General features: G+C 35.6%; 1 protein-coding gene across 7 annotated transcripts in view; it reads left to right on the top strand.

Moving 5' to 3' along the window:
- LOC112980273 (uncharacterized protein KIAA0825) overlaps positions 1-15,480 on the top strand; it is a 251,439-nt gene extending 235,959 nt beyond the window's left edge. For 6 of the 7 annotated variants that reach the window (XM_064499842.1, XM_064499841.1, XM_064499846.1 and 3 more), the window contains one exon: positions 12,861-15,480. In XM_064499842.1, coding sequence (XP_064355912.1) covers positions 12,861-12,975 — 115 coding nt within the window. In that variant the 3' untranslated portion in view covers positions 12,976-15,480. The remainder of the gene's footprint in view (positions 1-12,860) is intronic. The other variant, XM_064499843.1, reaches the window with a different exon arrangement.
- The last annotated feature ends 1,512 nt before the right edge of the window (positions 15,481-16,992 follow it).

The raw sequence follows: 16,992 nt of genomic DNA on the forward strand, positions 1-16,992 counted from the left end.
ATTTTCTGTATTTTGCAATTTTTCAAATTTTGTAGATGTAACTCCCATTTGTAGAGGAAAGGATGACTTGCAATGATTTAGCCTGTTGGACATTAGGCAAATAAAAAATATTCAAGTTATACTGAAGTGGACTACCACTGAACTGTATTTGCAAAGTACAGATCTACTGCTGACTTAGAGAACATTACTAGTGATTAGGTGACCAAATTTCACTTCAGTTCACAAGTGACTTGAGCAATAGGCAGAAAATGAACAACAGATTTCCATATGTTTTTAGCTGAATTTCTTCTGGTTCTCTCCCTTACCTTGGTTGCAAGATGTTGGTCTGCATCACTGATTTCCAATATTTTCAGCCCTTTTTTCACTGATCTTCCTCTTCCTAGCATTTATGGCAATGTTTTCCACATGTAACAATGTTGTAACATTAGTTACACTGATACAGGCAATGTTATCTTTCATGGAGATGATACATGGAGTGACATGGGGAAAATAACTAGATTTTCAGCTCCAGACATAGAAAAAGACTTTTTTTTTTTTTTAATGTGAGCCTTTCCATAAAGGATTGCAATGCACAGGTGAAACAGGAACTAAACTATTAACAGTGAAGCATACTGTGGACAGAGATCCTGTTTATGTACCTTTATCTCTTTGTCTGTCTTTGCTTACTCACCTGTTTGCTTGTCTGAAATTGATTTGTTAGGTTATGTAGATTTTTATCTATAGATTACTTTATTCTTCTTTGAGATGATATCTCTGTATCAATTGGTTGTTGCATTTTCAGTCTGGCCTCTGTAATCCTCTGAGGGAGTGAGACCGGGTTACACAACCAGTTACTAAGTTTTGAAAATAAAAAAAAGAAGCAGCTGCTAGGCCTCAGGGTTTGTTGAATTCAGTTTTTTTGTATATAACAATGCAAACCAGCCAATTTATTCTGGCCTCTCCATCTCCTATTTTGTTTTATTTTTGGCATATTCTGTCTCAGTCTCTACCATTAAGGAATTCATCTTGACTCAGTATTAGCATTAGGCCATTAATGCTCATTGTATTTAGTGCACAGTTTCCATACAGTTGCTTTTCAAAAAGGTAGTTCAGAGCTGAAAAATCAAATTAAAAAAAGATTGTACATCATATTATACTAAACATCTGTTTTCTATAGGTAAAGAAATACAGGCATTAGTTATATGCTGGTCTGTATTGCAGGGACCACATTTACCCTATGAGTGTTAGGCAGGAAAATAAAGTACTGAAAAACACTTTCAGACACCTGATTTTGACAGATTTACTTCAGTATTTTGGCTATTACAAAAGTTGTAACTGGTAAATATCATTTTCACTTGGATTCCTTTATACAAAGAAAAGTTTGCCTGGGTCAAAGTAAAATAAAGGAGGCTTATTTTCTTCTCTCAGGGTTCAGGTGACTCCCGCTGAAGTGGTGAGATGTTATTCATATGGGCTTATCCAAACCCTAGAGAAGCTACGGGAGCTTTCATTCACTAGTAGGACCACTTGACAAGATGCTTGCTAAGCCTAAAAATGGCTGAAGAACAGTTTACTATTCTTAAAAAATTGTTTGAACTGAGAAAACTAGTGTCCCACAAGTAAGCTGAGAGTTGGGCAGAAGGCAGGGATATAGTTGTTGGAGCACATCCAGGATACCTTGTCTCCAGCGGCACCGAGGCTGGGACACTTTCTCATCAACCGCACTTTCCTAAGGAGCCCAGCCTAAGCAGGCTGAACTAACTGAGACCATATAGTTAGGCCAGGAAATTACCTACTTGGAGCAAAATAGGTACATTCTGGCGGTACTGGATTATATTCAAGCATATATAGGTATCCTTCTGATACTAGCAAAAGACTGATACTAGCAAAAGATAATGATTTCATTTGTATATGGTATTGGGATTATATTCCCCGTAACATCGTTATGCTTGTGTACCATGCTGTGTACCAGATTTTTAAAACTGCGAGGTCAAGTTTTAAAGTGTGTGAAAAAATTAAGGTTATCTGAGTAGCTTAAAGTCTGATCTCTGCCCCAGAAAGTGCAGGTATGGCCTTACTGGCTGGAGCTAATATTGCACCAATGTAACTACACTGCTTTCAGAACTGGGACTAGCTCATTTAGTGCTGTCTCTGGCATTTATCTGAAACACTCTCTCATGCCATGTAGAAATATCCTATGATACCATCTTTAGTTACATGACTACCTAGTAGTGAGAGCTGGATGCAGCTGCAGCATGCATGGGGAGGGACAACCACGCCATATGTGACAGTGCTAATGAAGGGGCTAATGTTTCCTTTAGTAAGCCTGCCTGCTAGAATTTCTATAGGTGTGAAGGAGATGCCGTGTTTGTGTGCCATCTGGGGTAGTTCCACGTGAAATGATGAAATCAGATAAAATGAGGAGAGGCCAAGAGAGCTGGGACTATTCAGCCTGGAGAAAGAAAGGCTCAGGGAGATCTTATCAATGTGTATAAATATCTGATGGGGGGGCGGAGTAAAGAAGGCAGAGCTAAATTCTTCTCAGTGACAAGAGGCAATGGGCACAAATTGAAATACAGGAAATTCTGTTTAAACTTAAGAAAAATCTTTTTTACTGTGAGGGTAGTCAACCACTGGTACTGGTTGCCCAGAGAGGTTGCGGAGTCTTCATCATTGGAGATATCAAAACCTGCCTGGACATGGCCCTAAGCAACCTGCTTGAGGTGATGCTGCTCTGAGCAGGGGGTTGGACTAGACAGTCTCCAGGGGCCCCTTCCAACCTCAGCTGTTCTGTGATTCGGTGCAGTTCTGTGAAATAAGATATCTGGCATGCACATGCATGATTTTAACCGAAGACCCAAGAACTGTGGCTACAGGCCAGGCAGGAGTTTCTTTTCTTTGATACAAACATGAAGGGACATAACATTTTACAGCAGCTCATCATTTGCTCAAATTTGAATAAAACTTTGGGGTCCCAATAAAACTGGGACCTGACTCCAATAAATGCTCTGCTTGGATTTTACTCACTTTTTTCTGCAAGTTATGAACTGAACAGAATTCTTCTAAAAGCAGAAAATGAATATTTTTTTGAATTGAATGTATTAGGAAATGGAGGAGTTCATATTACTCCCATAGTAACTTACGTTTTCAAAGTGCTTTTTGTGCTATCATACTAGCCCTTTCTTAACAAATGGAGGAAGTTCCTTGTTGACAAAATATGAATTTTTTATATTCCTAAACCACAAAGCTGTCAAATTATCAAACATAATTTCTCAGCAGATATATCTCGTGTTTGTATTTATGGAACGTACATATGCCACAGTAACCACGTTCGAAAGCTTAATCCTTTTTAAAGTATTTATGTTGGGTTTTCAACACTCATTATGGAAAACCTTTGTAAATTGAAATAAAAGGGGAGGGGGGAAGACAGGGAAGAAAGTAGTGTGGGATTGGAGAGCAGGATATTTTTAATGGATGAATTTTTGGTCCTTAAACTCCACCATGTAATCATATGCAGGTAAAACTTATATTTGCTTAATGGAAATAAAAGAATGTGGACAGGATACAGTCTGTAAACAATGTGGCAATAAGCAGATATGATGTTAGTACCATATATCTTTGAATGTTGTTATATGAATTTATCCTTTCTGAAGAAACTTTGCTTTAGATTATAAGGATTTAGAACAAAAGAGGAAGTGTTTTGGTCCAAATTTGATTAATGCATATATAAATAATTGTTAATGATATAAATAATTGTATAATATAGTATAAATAATAACTGTATAAATAATTGTTGATTTTGTTTCACTTATTTAAAAAGCAATAACACAAAAACAAATGGGAAATGCTTTGCTTTGAACAAAAACTTTTTACGCAGTTTTGGTTATCTGAAAAGTTGAAAAAATCAGTTTGGATTAAAAATTTCAAAAATTATGTAAAATAAAATATAAATTTCAAAAGGACATAGGGCTTTAAATTAAAAAATTAAATTTTTAAACAAAATATTTTGATATTAGATACAAATTTACAAAGCTATGATTAAAAAGAAATATTTCCTATAATTTGACAGTGAACCAATCATCTAAAATCTGCCCAATTGTTCAAGATCTTTCAGTCAAAAATTTTCACCCAGTTAGAATACAAATAATTTATTATTAAAAAAACAAAGCAGCCAGTGGCAGGCACCTTCCCTAAAACTGTTAACTCAAGGTAATTGCTAACTTATCAAATGCACTTCACGTCTCAAAAGCGTTATAGTTCTAGGATCCTGCCGATACAGGTATATATCTATACCTCTTTTATTCTTTATGCTATGTGAGGATCTAATTTGCTCTAGAATGCACTTTTGAGGTAATAGAGAGTCACTATGACTCCCAGTGAAGTAGTGGGAAGCCAGAATGGCAAGGCCATGGGCAAATTGTGCATTCTGGGAATTCAGGTGCCTTAGTCCAAGAGAAATATTACCTAGCTGAAACAGTGTGAAAGAAAACCATTAGAAATGAGTGATTTCTCTCTGTATCCTTTTCTTATTATAGGATTTATACAACCTAAAATGCCAAGTTTTTCTTGGGAGTAAATATTTAGGCGACTGAAACTTCTGGTTTCATTTCAGTCTTATTTGTGTTGATCTATTGAAGGCTTGTCACACTCAGAAAAGTATGATTACTCTTCTGTTAATTGTTTAGTACTTTCCCTTTTCTCTATCAATCAGTCTTATTTTGCTATCGTTCATTAATTAGTAATGCTATACATATAGATAAATACATTCACATATATATATGTATTTTTTTTCTCTCACCCAAGTTGGAAACAGTTATCAAACCTTTATTGAAAGAGTCTTCCCATGTTTTAGACAGACTAACTACAACATTAAAATTATTGCAACATAAATGTTGGACCTAGAAGGGCAGTATTTAAGTTGGGTTGAGTTAGTGCAATAGGATATCACAGAAAACTGAACAAGAACTAACCAGAACATCTTGCTGCCTCAGCAATCTAAAGAACTTCAGAGCATGCTAGGGTGATAGCTTCAACGAAGCTGGCTTGGTATGTGCCTTCCTCTCTCCAATATCCATTATTTACAGCTGTGTGCTAAATGGTTGTAAGAATGCACTTAATAATGGAAATTTATCTTAATGATTTTTTAAAAGAACCAACTGTAATATTGAGAATATAGATTCTTCCGATTTTCTACTGTGTTATAAATGTGAAGGGAAAAGGTTAAAATAAAAAAAAGACCTAAGGAAAAGCTGCATCTTGTGGAAATTGTTTCCCATTCTCTGCAACCCATAGCTCGAAGTGTGTGAGGCACTTGATCTCTTTCAGAGATATGGGATAGAAGACACCAAATAACAGCTTGATTGGCTAAATACTGCCTCTCCTTTCTTATTGCAGCTGGAAAGCGCCTCATAAAATTTCTGCTGTGTGCCTTCCACTGCCCTTGACAACATTCTTTGTAGCTGTGTTCTTGCCCTGAAAAAGGGCCTTTCATCATTTTATTCCAGCTCTTGTGAAGTTTCTATTTCAGTTCAGAACTTCTTAAATATCCTTCTAATGTCTTAACTTCATAGCTGGGATAGGTTAAGCTGTGAGTCAAAGCCATATTCTCTTTTCATGACATACTTTCTAAAATGTTTCCCATGTACTCATTTCTTCAGTATAAAGGTATTGAACTACTCTCTTTTCCTTTGGTTTGGCCTTAAGAAGTGGTAATCTGTCAATCTCTTATAGCTGTGTCTTCCTGTACTTTTTTGCCTGACTCCCATTTTTGTGGCATACAGATAAGTGAAAATGTAAATAATGTTTCTGATGGTTTCTTCCACCATATTGTTTAGGAAAAAATAAATTGATTTTATTGATTGGGAAGATTATGGGAGGATAGTTTGGTTGGTGTTTGTGTATGCATGCAAGAGAGAGGTATTTGGCAAAGTTGTATTGAAATTTTCAGTTTTGATTTATTTCTGAATATGGTGAATGGCACTGATTTTCACATAAAGCAATATAACTTCCTACCACAAATGAATATTATTTTATTTTGGTTTGAGAAAGACATGTGGACTGTTTTATATTGGGTAGACATTGAGATGTTGTCTCAGTTAGTGAGAATTCAGTGTGAATATTCACTACCAAATTTTTCACATGCATAGGATTGTTGCTCTGGATCTTGTTTAATATGAGTCGTACAGTAGTTGTGTATTTGATGACTGCCTACCTGTCCTCCCCCCTTTTTTTTTTGTTTAAGAGTATGTGCACATACTCTTTGTTAAGAGTATGTACAACTTATAGTAACAGGGTTCAAGTGAGATTAATAGACAGAGAGCAATACTACTCAAATGGCTAAAGCAAAGCAGGCTTCTTTTACAATGTTAAATTTTAAGGAGTTTAAATGTTACTCTCAGTCTTTAGACCTTTTTTTTAACCAAATGCACTTTTATTAAACTATCAGAGACTTCTCTTGTCATTTAGTGGCATTAGAAAAATAAAACATTGTCCCACATAGAAACTGAAAGATTTTTCAAGACTTGAGATTATGGACAAACATTAGATTCAGGTGGCTTTCTCATATAGATATAAAATATATTTCATGGTCTATGATTTCTCATACCACAAAAAATATATTTAAAACTGAGATCTGAAGTGAAACTTACAGATATGTACATTCTTCTAACACTTAAAAACGGCAAACAAGATTTCAGCTGCTGAGATTTCCAGTCTCATGGTGAAATATAACATGCAAGTCATTGATGAAACAGTTGTTTCACTGCCTGCAAGACTAATTCGCTATGACGTCCATCAAAAACGTCATGAAGGAAGAAGATATTCCACTAAAATGCTCCATGAGCTGGTAGCAAGATGCTTTATTTTCTTTAACAGCATGATTTCTCTACCCATTGTAGCTTAGCGTAGGGAATACTACCTGCTTTATTGGAAGTATTTTAATACATTTAAATGTAAATGGTTATTTTAATCCAAAATAAGCTTCTGAATAGCTCTTCTTAGGGAATCAATACATTCGAGAAATTTTAGTATCTTTTTTGTACACTTCAAAAGAGAGAGGGGAAAATGTAAATTCTGTCTTTAATGAGGAAGGTGAACTATTAGAGATGCTGGCAAGGCAGGATTGCCAGACACAGCATTCCTCTTGCTCAGGAAGAATAGAAATTAAATAAATCTATGGATGGTATGCTAGTACCACAAGGTTCCTGTTTCCTCAGTTTCACGGCTTGTGAATGAATAGACTGACCTAAAATAATCCCCTTGTCACAAAAAGTCTCAAATAGTAGAACTACCAAGATACACCAGACCCCACACGTCTGCTGTTTCAGATATAAGTGAATATCCAGTACAAAGGGTTAATGGCTGTTTCTTCCACATGTGTTTGAATTCTCACCAAAATCAGCAAGAGTCCAACACAGGTATGAGAATAGGATGTGTGATGATGGCTTATAACTAGCGTGGATGTTGCAAAAGATAAAAACACTGCCAGAACGGCTGCTTCTACTTCGTGCCTGCTTTGTCACTTGCCTCTTTCTCTGTCGAGACCTGCAAAAAAAGGTCAGTCTCAGCGTCATCAGGCAGCTAATAATATTTAACATAATTATGTTCCACAAGGAGCAAAGCATGGGGACAAATAAGAAAACCTCTTTTAGAGAAAATACAGTTTATTATTTCACTTCACCTCAAGTTAAAAACATTACAAGAAGCACTTGCACATGAAAAATACTCTTTAGAAGTAGAGGGACATTAGGACCAGCTGAATTGGGAGGGCACCGCAACTGCAAGCATGTCACACAATATAAGAAAATATGCCACAGTTAACAGGGCATATTAGGGCTAAGTTCCTAAGTCCCTTGCAGAAAATCTGCAGCAGTTAAACCATGGGATGGATGTAGATGGATTTATGTAGAAAATATTTTCATCTAAACTACATGAAACATCTCTTAAATCACATATAGATAAATGGGAATGTAAGTTAAATTTAAGCATCTTTTTTTGTTCTTTTCCCACTGTTGCCTTATTTCCTTCTTATATAGTACCTAGGGGTGGGGGAACTTCCTCTCTTTGGGCTTACTTGTTTTTATCAAAATTCCTCTTGAAAATATAGTGCTTCTGTAAAGCTTTCCAATGATAACTCACCAAATGAAAGTAGGTAAGCTCAAGAGCTTGCATGCTTGAAGTCTGAATATTTGCCCTTGTTAGGATATTTGAATGGCAGTCTGTGTCTGATTTAGATTAGATATGAATTATGTCATCTTATTATGTCAATATTAAATATATTGCTGTGTTTTGGTAAGTACCAATTATTAAATTTAGCCATTTTAATATCAAGTATGAAAATGAATATTTTCAGCTAACTAACGTACAGCTGTTCAGTTAAATTTTTCATTGTTCAACAACAGTTCCATACAAGAGGACCCAAGACACCAGCTTTTCTGTAGGAAATAACAATGGTATCAGTATGGCAGTCATATGCCAAAGATCCGTTTTAATTCCAACAGCTGTACTTTCTATTTATTTTTATTCCATGGAATTATATATCATGTAACTTTGTTCAAGGCATTAGGAAAATAAAACAGATGTCAAAAAACTACATAGACACTGCAATGAATACATAAAATTCTACTATAAATATTAGGGTGACCTTTTCTGTAAATTTAGCTTTCAAAAATGGCATGGTCTGTCTCTCAAATAGTGCCAATAAGGAGATTTTTCAAAGTTTAAAATACATCTGAGTTTTTAAAAGTTCTTAATTTTATTTCCGTTTTATTCATGCTTACTCTCTCATAGCTGCCATTTTTACAAAACTTTTTCCCTCTGATCTTTTTACACTTTTTAAAAGTAAGAAATAAACTTAGTAACTAATCAAATAGTATCTATTAAAGTAAACTCCTTAATGAAACTTCTTAAAAGGCAGCAAGCTGCAACAGGTAAAATCTGTGTTGCTTTTGAAAATCTCCATATGGAAATTACTGTACTGTATATGTTACACTTCAGATTTAGTATGCCACTGCTTTGGCATTAACTGCATATACTTCCTTTTGATCTGTAACAAGCACCTAAATGTAATATATAGTTCTTGTTATGGTTTTTTTTAAAGTGCCTCCATATGAATATATGTGCAAGTTACAAAATATATGCAATATTGCCACAGAAAATCAATGCAGCAAATGTATGAACATATATTAAATATAGCCATGCTAAAATGCTCTGCATGCTTTTTACAAGGTGTATGGAAACAGATTTATCTCTGCATCTCTGCAAACACATATACTGTTTACTTAGCTTTTTAAATTCAGTATAGTTGAGAGACGGAAGTATCGTGGAACCCAGTCCTGTATACCTATATATAAACAGATGTATTGATGCTAATTATAAACAACGATAGCACGTTTATACATTGCTAAGGAAACCTGAGCTGGAATCATTGGATCTTCCTAGGGCACCGCATGCTTTTCCCCTTGTACTTTTGTTAGCTTACAGATGCACAAGCCGAGACATCTTCCTCTCTCGCCTCTTATTTAGCAGGGAAATCAGAAGCTCTACTAGTGCTAGCTGTCTTGTTTGACCTCATGACCTAAGCCACAATCTAGGCTCATCTAATAGCAAAAAACTTCACTGATTTATCTGTGCTGAAGCACTGTGCTGTATCTATCTATCTATCTGAAAAAATATATTGCTAGTCTTTTTTTCCTCACATGCAACACAGAGAGGAACAGCATATGGAGAAAAGTTTACAGGCAATTCTGTTCAGATGTGCACAGAAATATGTCACCTACATTACTTGTTATTTCTGTGTGTTTGAAAAAAATATTTCAGACATTTCATTCTGCAAGTACACAAATACTAGTGGCTTGAAAACTGCTTTTGCGATTCTACCCTAAAGCTTACAGAGGTGATGGTATTTTATAGTAAACATATGCTTTCCTTTAAATATGAAGAATGTCCTGAAAGTTGGGTTTACTAAATTTCTGGATACTCGGACTTATGTTATTGTGATTATATGAACTGTAAGCAAAATGTAGATGGTGATATGATGGATTGGTTCAAGTATCTCCAGTATCCTTTCGGAATGCCGATTTAATCTTCCAAAATACAGCCAGACTAAAATAAAATATATGCCAACCAAGCTATTTGGAAATTTTCTCTTAGAGCCATGTTACTAATAATTTGAAATAACAGAAGTTGCAGGTTGGCTGTTCAACTAATGGAGCTGGTATTTTGAAAGTAATTCATGACAGTAATTTCATTCACATTCACATTGCTTGAACTGGCTACTGCATGACTGGATTTATGCCAGTTACTATTGCCAAAACAATTGTCACACATTTTAGATATGCTAGTAAAAACACATTCCATTTTGGACAAATTTTGGAATAGTAAATGTTGACTCTTTCTCCATTTGAGCACAGACACCTGATTTGTCATCCCATTTAGAACAGCAAAGATATGTTGTGGCCTTCTCGTGCGCTGTCCAGGAGTCTTTTAAAGAAGCAACACCCTCCACAGACTTTACGCATAAGAGTGGAACAATTTCAAAATTAGATGAGTGATCAGGTGTTCATCAAGCTCATTTCGTAGATCTTTAATTCATACAAATGCATAGAAGACATTTTTATCCTCATTGGACTTGTTTAAATGCTTTAAAAGTAGACTACTTTTTGATAAAATGATAATGTAATGTATTAGTAATAACTATTATAAAATGAACACTAAAGAATGTCCAAACTGGATGACATTGAAGATTTTTACCAACACTAACATTTAAGATTCAATGAAAGGTGCTGACAAGTATGAAGTCACTATCTTTAAAAGGAATCTGCTGATTTATTGTTAAGTTACGCTTCCATTAGCAAAGACTGCTTGTTTCCTATGCGTTATACCTCAAGTAATAACCGTTTTGAATGTATTCCATTTAGCAATTCCAGTTGTCTCTTTCTGAGCAAACAGCTCCTCTACTGGAAAACATGCAGCAAATCATATTAATTAAAATGAATCATTTCGACTAGTAAAGTGGTGTTTTAGAATGACTCTAAGGACCATAAATTCAAATTAAGGGTTGCACCACTACTTCCTAGGTTTGAAGAGGCTGCTTGGTACATTAGCGAAAGGTGAAGAGGAAACCAGTCGCCTTGTTTGTCAGCATTCATCTGAGATGCTTACACAAGGAGTTGGGCCGATGGCTCATATGGCCAGATGCTATAAACATCTTTTAAATGAGAGGACAAAGCAGACAGCCATAATAGTAATTACTTGTACCTAATATTAATAATCCAATGAGGTGAAGTATGACGGTAGAGCCATATGTAAGTGGGGTATTAACAATTATTGCAAAACTTTGATCACGGACATAGAGTACATATCATTTTATTCAGAGTATGCTTTGCTTCTTCTGCTATTTACTCAGTCCAGGCAGTAATGTCAGCTGTCAGATTCAATTTCTAAGGTAAAGGCATGATGGATATATGCTAATTTATACATGTTCATTGAAAGTATTTTTCCTAACTGTATTTTAACTATAAAATGATACTACAGAGCACTTCTTTTTCTGGTTTTAGTAAGCTTTTAAATATAGTTACAAAAGATAAGCATCATACCTTCTTGCCAATAATGACTGTCCTTTTTTGCAAGTGTGATGAATGCAATGTACTCATCCCACCATTCCATATTCTGTTTAATTTATTCACCAATCTGTAAACTTGTATTTAACTCCTGGTGTTCTGCAGTCTGAATGGGAACATAACAAGTGTGAGGGCAGGATTAAAATATTGCTCTGACATTAGTCTCCCGAAAGCAGTCTTTGTTCTTCTGCTCCTTTATGTGTCTCCTACTGTATAGGATCCTCCTGTGGATCAGTTATAATCTACTATATTTAATACTTGAAAATCTGATTTCTGTAGTCAGTAATCATGCTGCTTTGTATGCTTTCCCTTTTGTCTTTAGCTGGTATGAACTGGGAGCCTACACATCACTATCATTCTAGAACAGAAAGAGATTAATATTAAAGGGATGCCGAGCTCTTGAAAATCTTCAGAATTTCATAAAAGAGATAGGGTCACATTTCTGAGCTTTACAGAGGCATAACGAGAGAGGAGGCAATCTTCTTTTGTCCTCCTCCCTCTTCCTTAAAGTGGGACAAAGTTTAACTGGCTACGTATCAGCAGTATTTCTGCATTTATTACCCTAATCTTCTGCAAGGGGATGCTGCATGACCCTTAAGGTGTTTTGATTTAACTACTAAATAAAAGCAAAATCATCTTCCTGTTCTTTTGCTCTTTCACTTTTTCAGTTTCAATTGTATTAGGATTTTGTCCTAAAGTAGAATTGAGTGTTCACATGGCAAAAGGGAAGATTGTGATACATTGTTTATTTCTGGGGATGATAGGTATGCCAGTCAGTTTTGTAGTATTTTTTAATTTAGTAGTATCACTGCAAGAGAATGATGATCATTCACAATAAATCTTTGGATTGAATATCAGGTGGCATTTGAGTTTTGACTGCAAACTTGCAGAGTTTTGAGAGTGTCCGCTTAACCTCCCTTCTCAAAACCCTTGTGAGCTCTTCCACTTTTTCTCCGTTAGTTTTATGTGGCTTCTAGCCAGTCTTCTACCAACGTGTGACAGAAAAAGAACACACTGTTACACTAGATATGAGTAAGATTTTGGTGTAGTTTTGACAATTTGTGTCAGTTGTCTCACAAACATGCCAGTTGCATAGGGCAAGATTTTTTGGGTTGTGTTTTGTATGATTCAGTAACTTCAGTTGATGTACCCCACAGTTTGGGGGGCAATGAATTGATGGTAACCATTTTTTTACTGTCTTGCTTGTTCTAAAAACTGGTTTAAAATACTAAGAACATTAATAAAAAGTTATTTTTCTCTCAGGTGGGAGATGAAAGACGGTGCCGATCTTGAAGAGGACGAGAAAGCTATGGTGGAACACTTAAAAAATGTTTATTTCACACCGAACACTCCTACCTCAGAGGATAAAGAAGAATAATTACTTTGACAGATTTCGGGTAGCACCTTTTTCTGAATTCAACATGATTAACTTAATGGCTTAGTTATAACTGACAGGACTGGAAAGCTCAGGAATATATATCCTGAGTAGGAGGTTTAAACTAAAGAATGTTCCCCTGTTATTGTCTAGTCGCCCCACCCAAGCAGCAACTGCTGACACACGTATAAGGCAAGCAACAGTAGATGAAAATGTGCATGTCACAAAACAAGTAAGGTGTATCTTGAGACTGTGGAGGCATAAATCGGAATGACAAACCAAGAACTGTTTTAAAATTCTAGAACTCACAGTGGCATCTAAAAATAATATTACTTTGGACATGTTCTAAGCAAAAATTGATGATATGTTCATATCTACTGTTCTGAAGTCAGAGTCGGCCTGCTGCAAGCCAGTGTCAGATCAGAGCCCAAGCGGCTTTCTTCTCCCTTGGTGCTTGTGTTCTAGTTAGTATTGACACCAAATCACCCAAAAAGTGTGAGAAGGGACAGGCATCAGCCATAGGTCTAGAGTTTCACCTTAGTACAGGGTCCTTTGTGAGTTGCTCTGGGACGAGAAGCAAAACTGCGTCAGCCTTTATTGCCCTCACAAAGGCAGAATAGTCCTAACTCAACATCTGTAGGTTATGGTTTAAAAAGCACATTATAGTGAAACTTGTTAGCAGCATTTAAAGTTTTGAGATGCATCTTTTTATTAAAAAAATAAACAGTTTATGCACAGGGAGTGCTCAAAGTATTCTAGTGACTTCTCTAGTGAACTGAGAAGTCAAAATAATAAAGAATTCAGCATTTGTTTCTGATACAGTAAAACCCCATTTTTAAAATAATCTGATATTTTCATTTCCCTAATATTAAATGGTCTCTTTTTCAGTAAAAGTTCTTCCTCAAAGATTAAAAATAGCTATTTGGATAGATAGGTGGCTGTTGTGAAAATAGTTTTTATACAGAAGGTGTAGCTCTACAAAAATAATCCATTGTTTTTCTGTTTGTTTCTTGCATTGGAAGTCCAAGGTAACCATTTTCTCTGCCTTATGAAGGATCCTGGCAAGCTCTTGGTAAGGCTATAATCTGAGCCGCAGCTATTTCTGTTCCCACTGCTGGAGCGTATGCACACTGCTTCTTCTCACAGATGCTATTATGGACATAACTCAGACCACTTGCATAGAATGAACGCTAGTTTACAATGATGTAATAATGAAGAACTGAGCTCAAAGTATTTTTTTCCCCCTAAAGACTTCAGTAGCATCATGGGAGACCATAATAGTAATGCTGGCATAGTGTCTAAACTGAAATGCAGTTTTTCCTCATCTTAATTGGTCTTTTTTTTATCATGTATATAAAATATTGGACCATTTAAAATGAAAATGGAGACCACTGCATCTCACAAATCTCCAAAGATCTTATTACAAAACTGCATCAGTGAAAGGGAAGTGAGGCACTGGTATTTAAAAAATGTTAAGACTATTATTTATAAAAAGAAACAGACCTTTTCCTCTACCATTGAGGTAGTCTTTTCAGATCATAAAGAAGTGATGAAGGGTGAAAACAATTTTTCCTTGCTTTGTATTTCAACTTTAAAAGATTAGTTGTGGTTTTAAGGCTTAGAACATGGCTACAGGGATTGCCTGTGGTGGCAGGTGCAATATGCTGACAAATGAGGCATACACGCGCCAAGTCATACTAATAATGCATCAGTGCAAGTGGAAGGTGGAGTACCTGCAATATTCATTCCTATTTTGTCAAAATCTATTGTACCGAATTAACTTTTTGTGTAGTCATAGAAAGTGAATTTCTCTCTATGTGGTGAAACTGACTGAAATACTTTTCGTGAAAAAGCTCCCCTTCTGGGAAACACTTATTCTGAATAGGATAAACCTTGCAAGTGAAATAAGGTAACCCAGGAAAAAAAACATAAAAAAGTTCAGTTACTCTGAAATGGGAATGTCCACGTGCAGAGTTATTCCAAACTGGTTATTGTGCTTTAAATTCACAACCTCATTCTGGAATAATTTGTAAACAGTCATGTTTAAAAAAAAAAATCTTTATGCCCCTTCCTCCCTTCTCTTCCTGCCAGATTAACTCAGGTGTAGCCCACTGGGTAGCACAAGGATAATTTTGTCTTAGCTTTTCTTAGTAGGAGTATATTTATAATCTTTACCAATGTAAAGCTGACAAGATAGAACAAGAAGGCTGAATAAATCCTGAATGTATGTACAATATTTTATTTGGATGTTTTTCTTATTCAAACCTATATGTCTTTAAGAGTGTGTGAATGTAAGCTAATATGCATTTGAAATTGAACTTGTCCCTAAATCCTTGGTGAGAAATAGCAGGGCTTGGTCCATTTGCAAGGTAATGATCCTAATATCTGACCTTCAGGATATAAAAGTAAAAGCAACATGGCAAAATCACTTATACTGAATAGATACTTTTGCAACATTCACATTTGTTCAATGAAATTACAGTAATAATAAAAGTTGGATAACTAAGACTGCTAAATAGCATACAATTAATTTATCAAGGCTGCTTACTTTAAACTTAAACCCTTAATTGAAGAAAAATGAAAGACACCTGAAAGAGCTGATCATTTTTACATCTTAAGGTGTGTAAAATTGGAAATACTTGTTTAACAGAACACTGCATTCTTCGGCTTTTTGTCATAAAACAATAGGTCTGCATTCTTAAAAAAAGTTCTGTTGATTCTAGAATTGACCTAAGATTGCTTTCCTTTTGGAGACTGATGAATTCATAGAGCTGCAATGTTTTACTCTCATATTTTGTGTGCTGGCTCCTTCTCAGTACTTGTTGATTCAAGAATGTCTCACACTTTACAGTTAGCCTCAACAAATAAAGGCAATGAGGGCCAGATTTTCTGGCTGCAATGTGGGCCTCGGGTTGTAGGACCACTGCAATCTGACCATGCTAATTGCTCCTGGAAAGATAGTCAAAAATAAGGATTAAGTTTTTTTGGGTGCAGGAGACCTTACTGGGTGGGCCTCATTGGCTTGGCTGCATTAGTTTAAAAGGAAATATTTATTATATTTCTACAAATTAATTGGACTAGATAGCACAAACCAAGTAACCATGTGTTATTACTAATGCCTATGCCTAATTCTCACCTTATTTTTCACTATACTACACTCTCTTTACTGAACTTCAGCTTCAATGAGAGACTTCATGGCAAGGAATATCTCTAATTAAGTTTGTTCAGTATCCTGCTCATGGTGCTCCAAACCTTAACATCTTGATACTTTTGAAATGCAGTTAATAAAATTAGAAGTAGGGCAAAAGTGAGATAATATTAAAAGTAATAAAACTCAAGAAACAGAAGAGAGAGAGAGAATTTTGGAAAAAGACAGCCGTTAAGACATAGCCATGCCTTTTGATAACTATCCTCACAAACAGTCTCATCAGATCATCTTTTATTCCAGCAGAGGACATCTGTAGAGACCAAAGGCAACAAAGCTATTTATTCTAGAAATATTCACGATGGTAAATGGATGTTCTTTAATTCATCTCTACACCCTCACAGCAGTATAAGGTAGGCATGAAGCCTGACTTCTTCCAATTAGTTTCCTCTTACAGAAATATTCTATTTTCCTCTCAGCTAGGAGGTCTTAGCAAAATACTACTGACTCTTTTCTACAGTAAGAGACCAATTATGTCCTGATATAAAACTATTTTATGGAACTCCTTAAAAATATGTGCACTCATTTTTAGTGAAAGACACTATTCCAACATTCAAGACAATAGTCAAAAGACTTGGATAGGATTAATAGGATTAGACCTATTACCCATGAAATGAGAGAGTAACTGGAAGACTTGTAGGTTAGCATATAGATCTTGAGTAGGTCCTGGCTAGTGCAAAGCTGCTTCTCTGTAGTATTTATCCCTGTTGTAAACAGTGGTATGGCCAGAAGCAGAAGCTCTGCAACTATTAAATCTAAGGCCCAGAAAATAGGCAAGTGTGAGCTGACTTTTTCCTCTACCTTTGGACTCTAAG

The sequence above is a fragment of the Dromaius novaehollandiae genome, chromosome W, assembly GCF_036370855.1.
Source record: "Dromaius novaehollandiae isolate bDroNov1 chromosome W, bDroNov1.hap1, whole genome shotgun sequence".
Classification (NCBI taxonomy): domain Eukaryota; kingdom Metazoa; phylum Chordata; class Aves; order Casuariiformes; family Dromaiidae; genus Dromaius; species Dromaius novaehollandiae.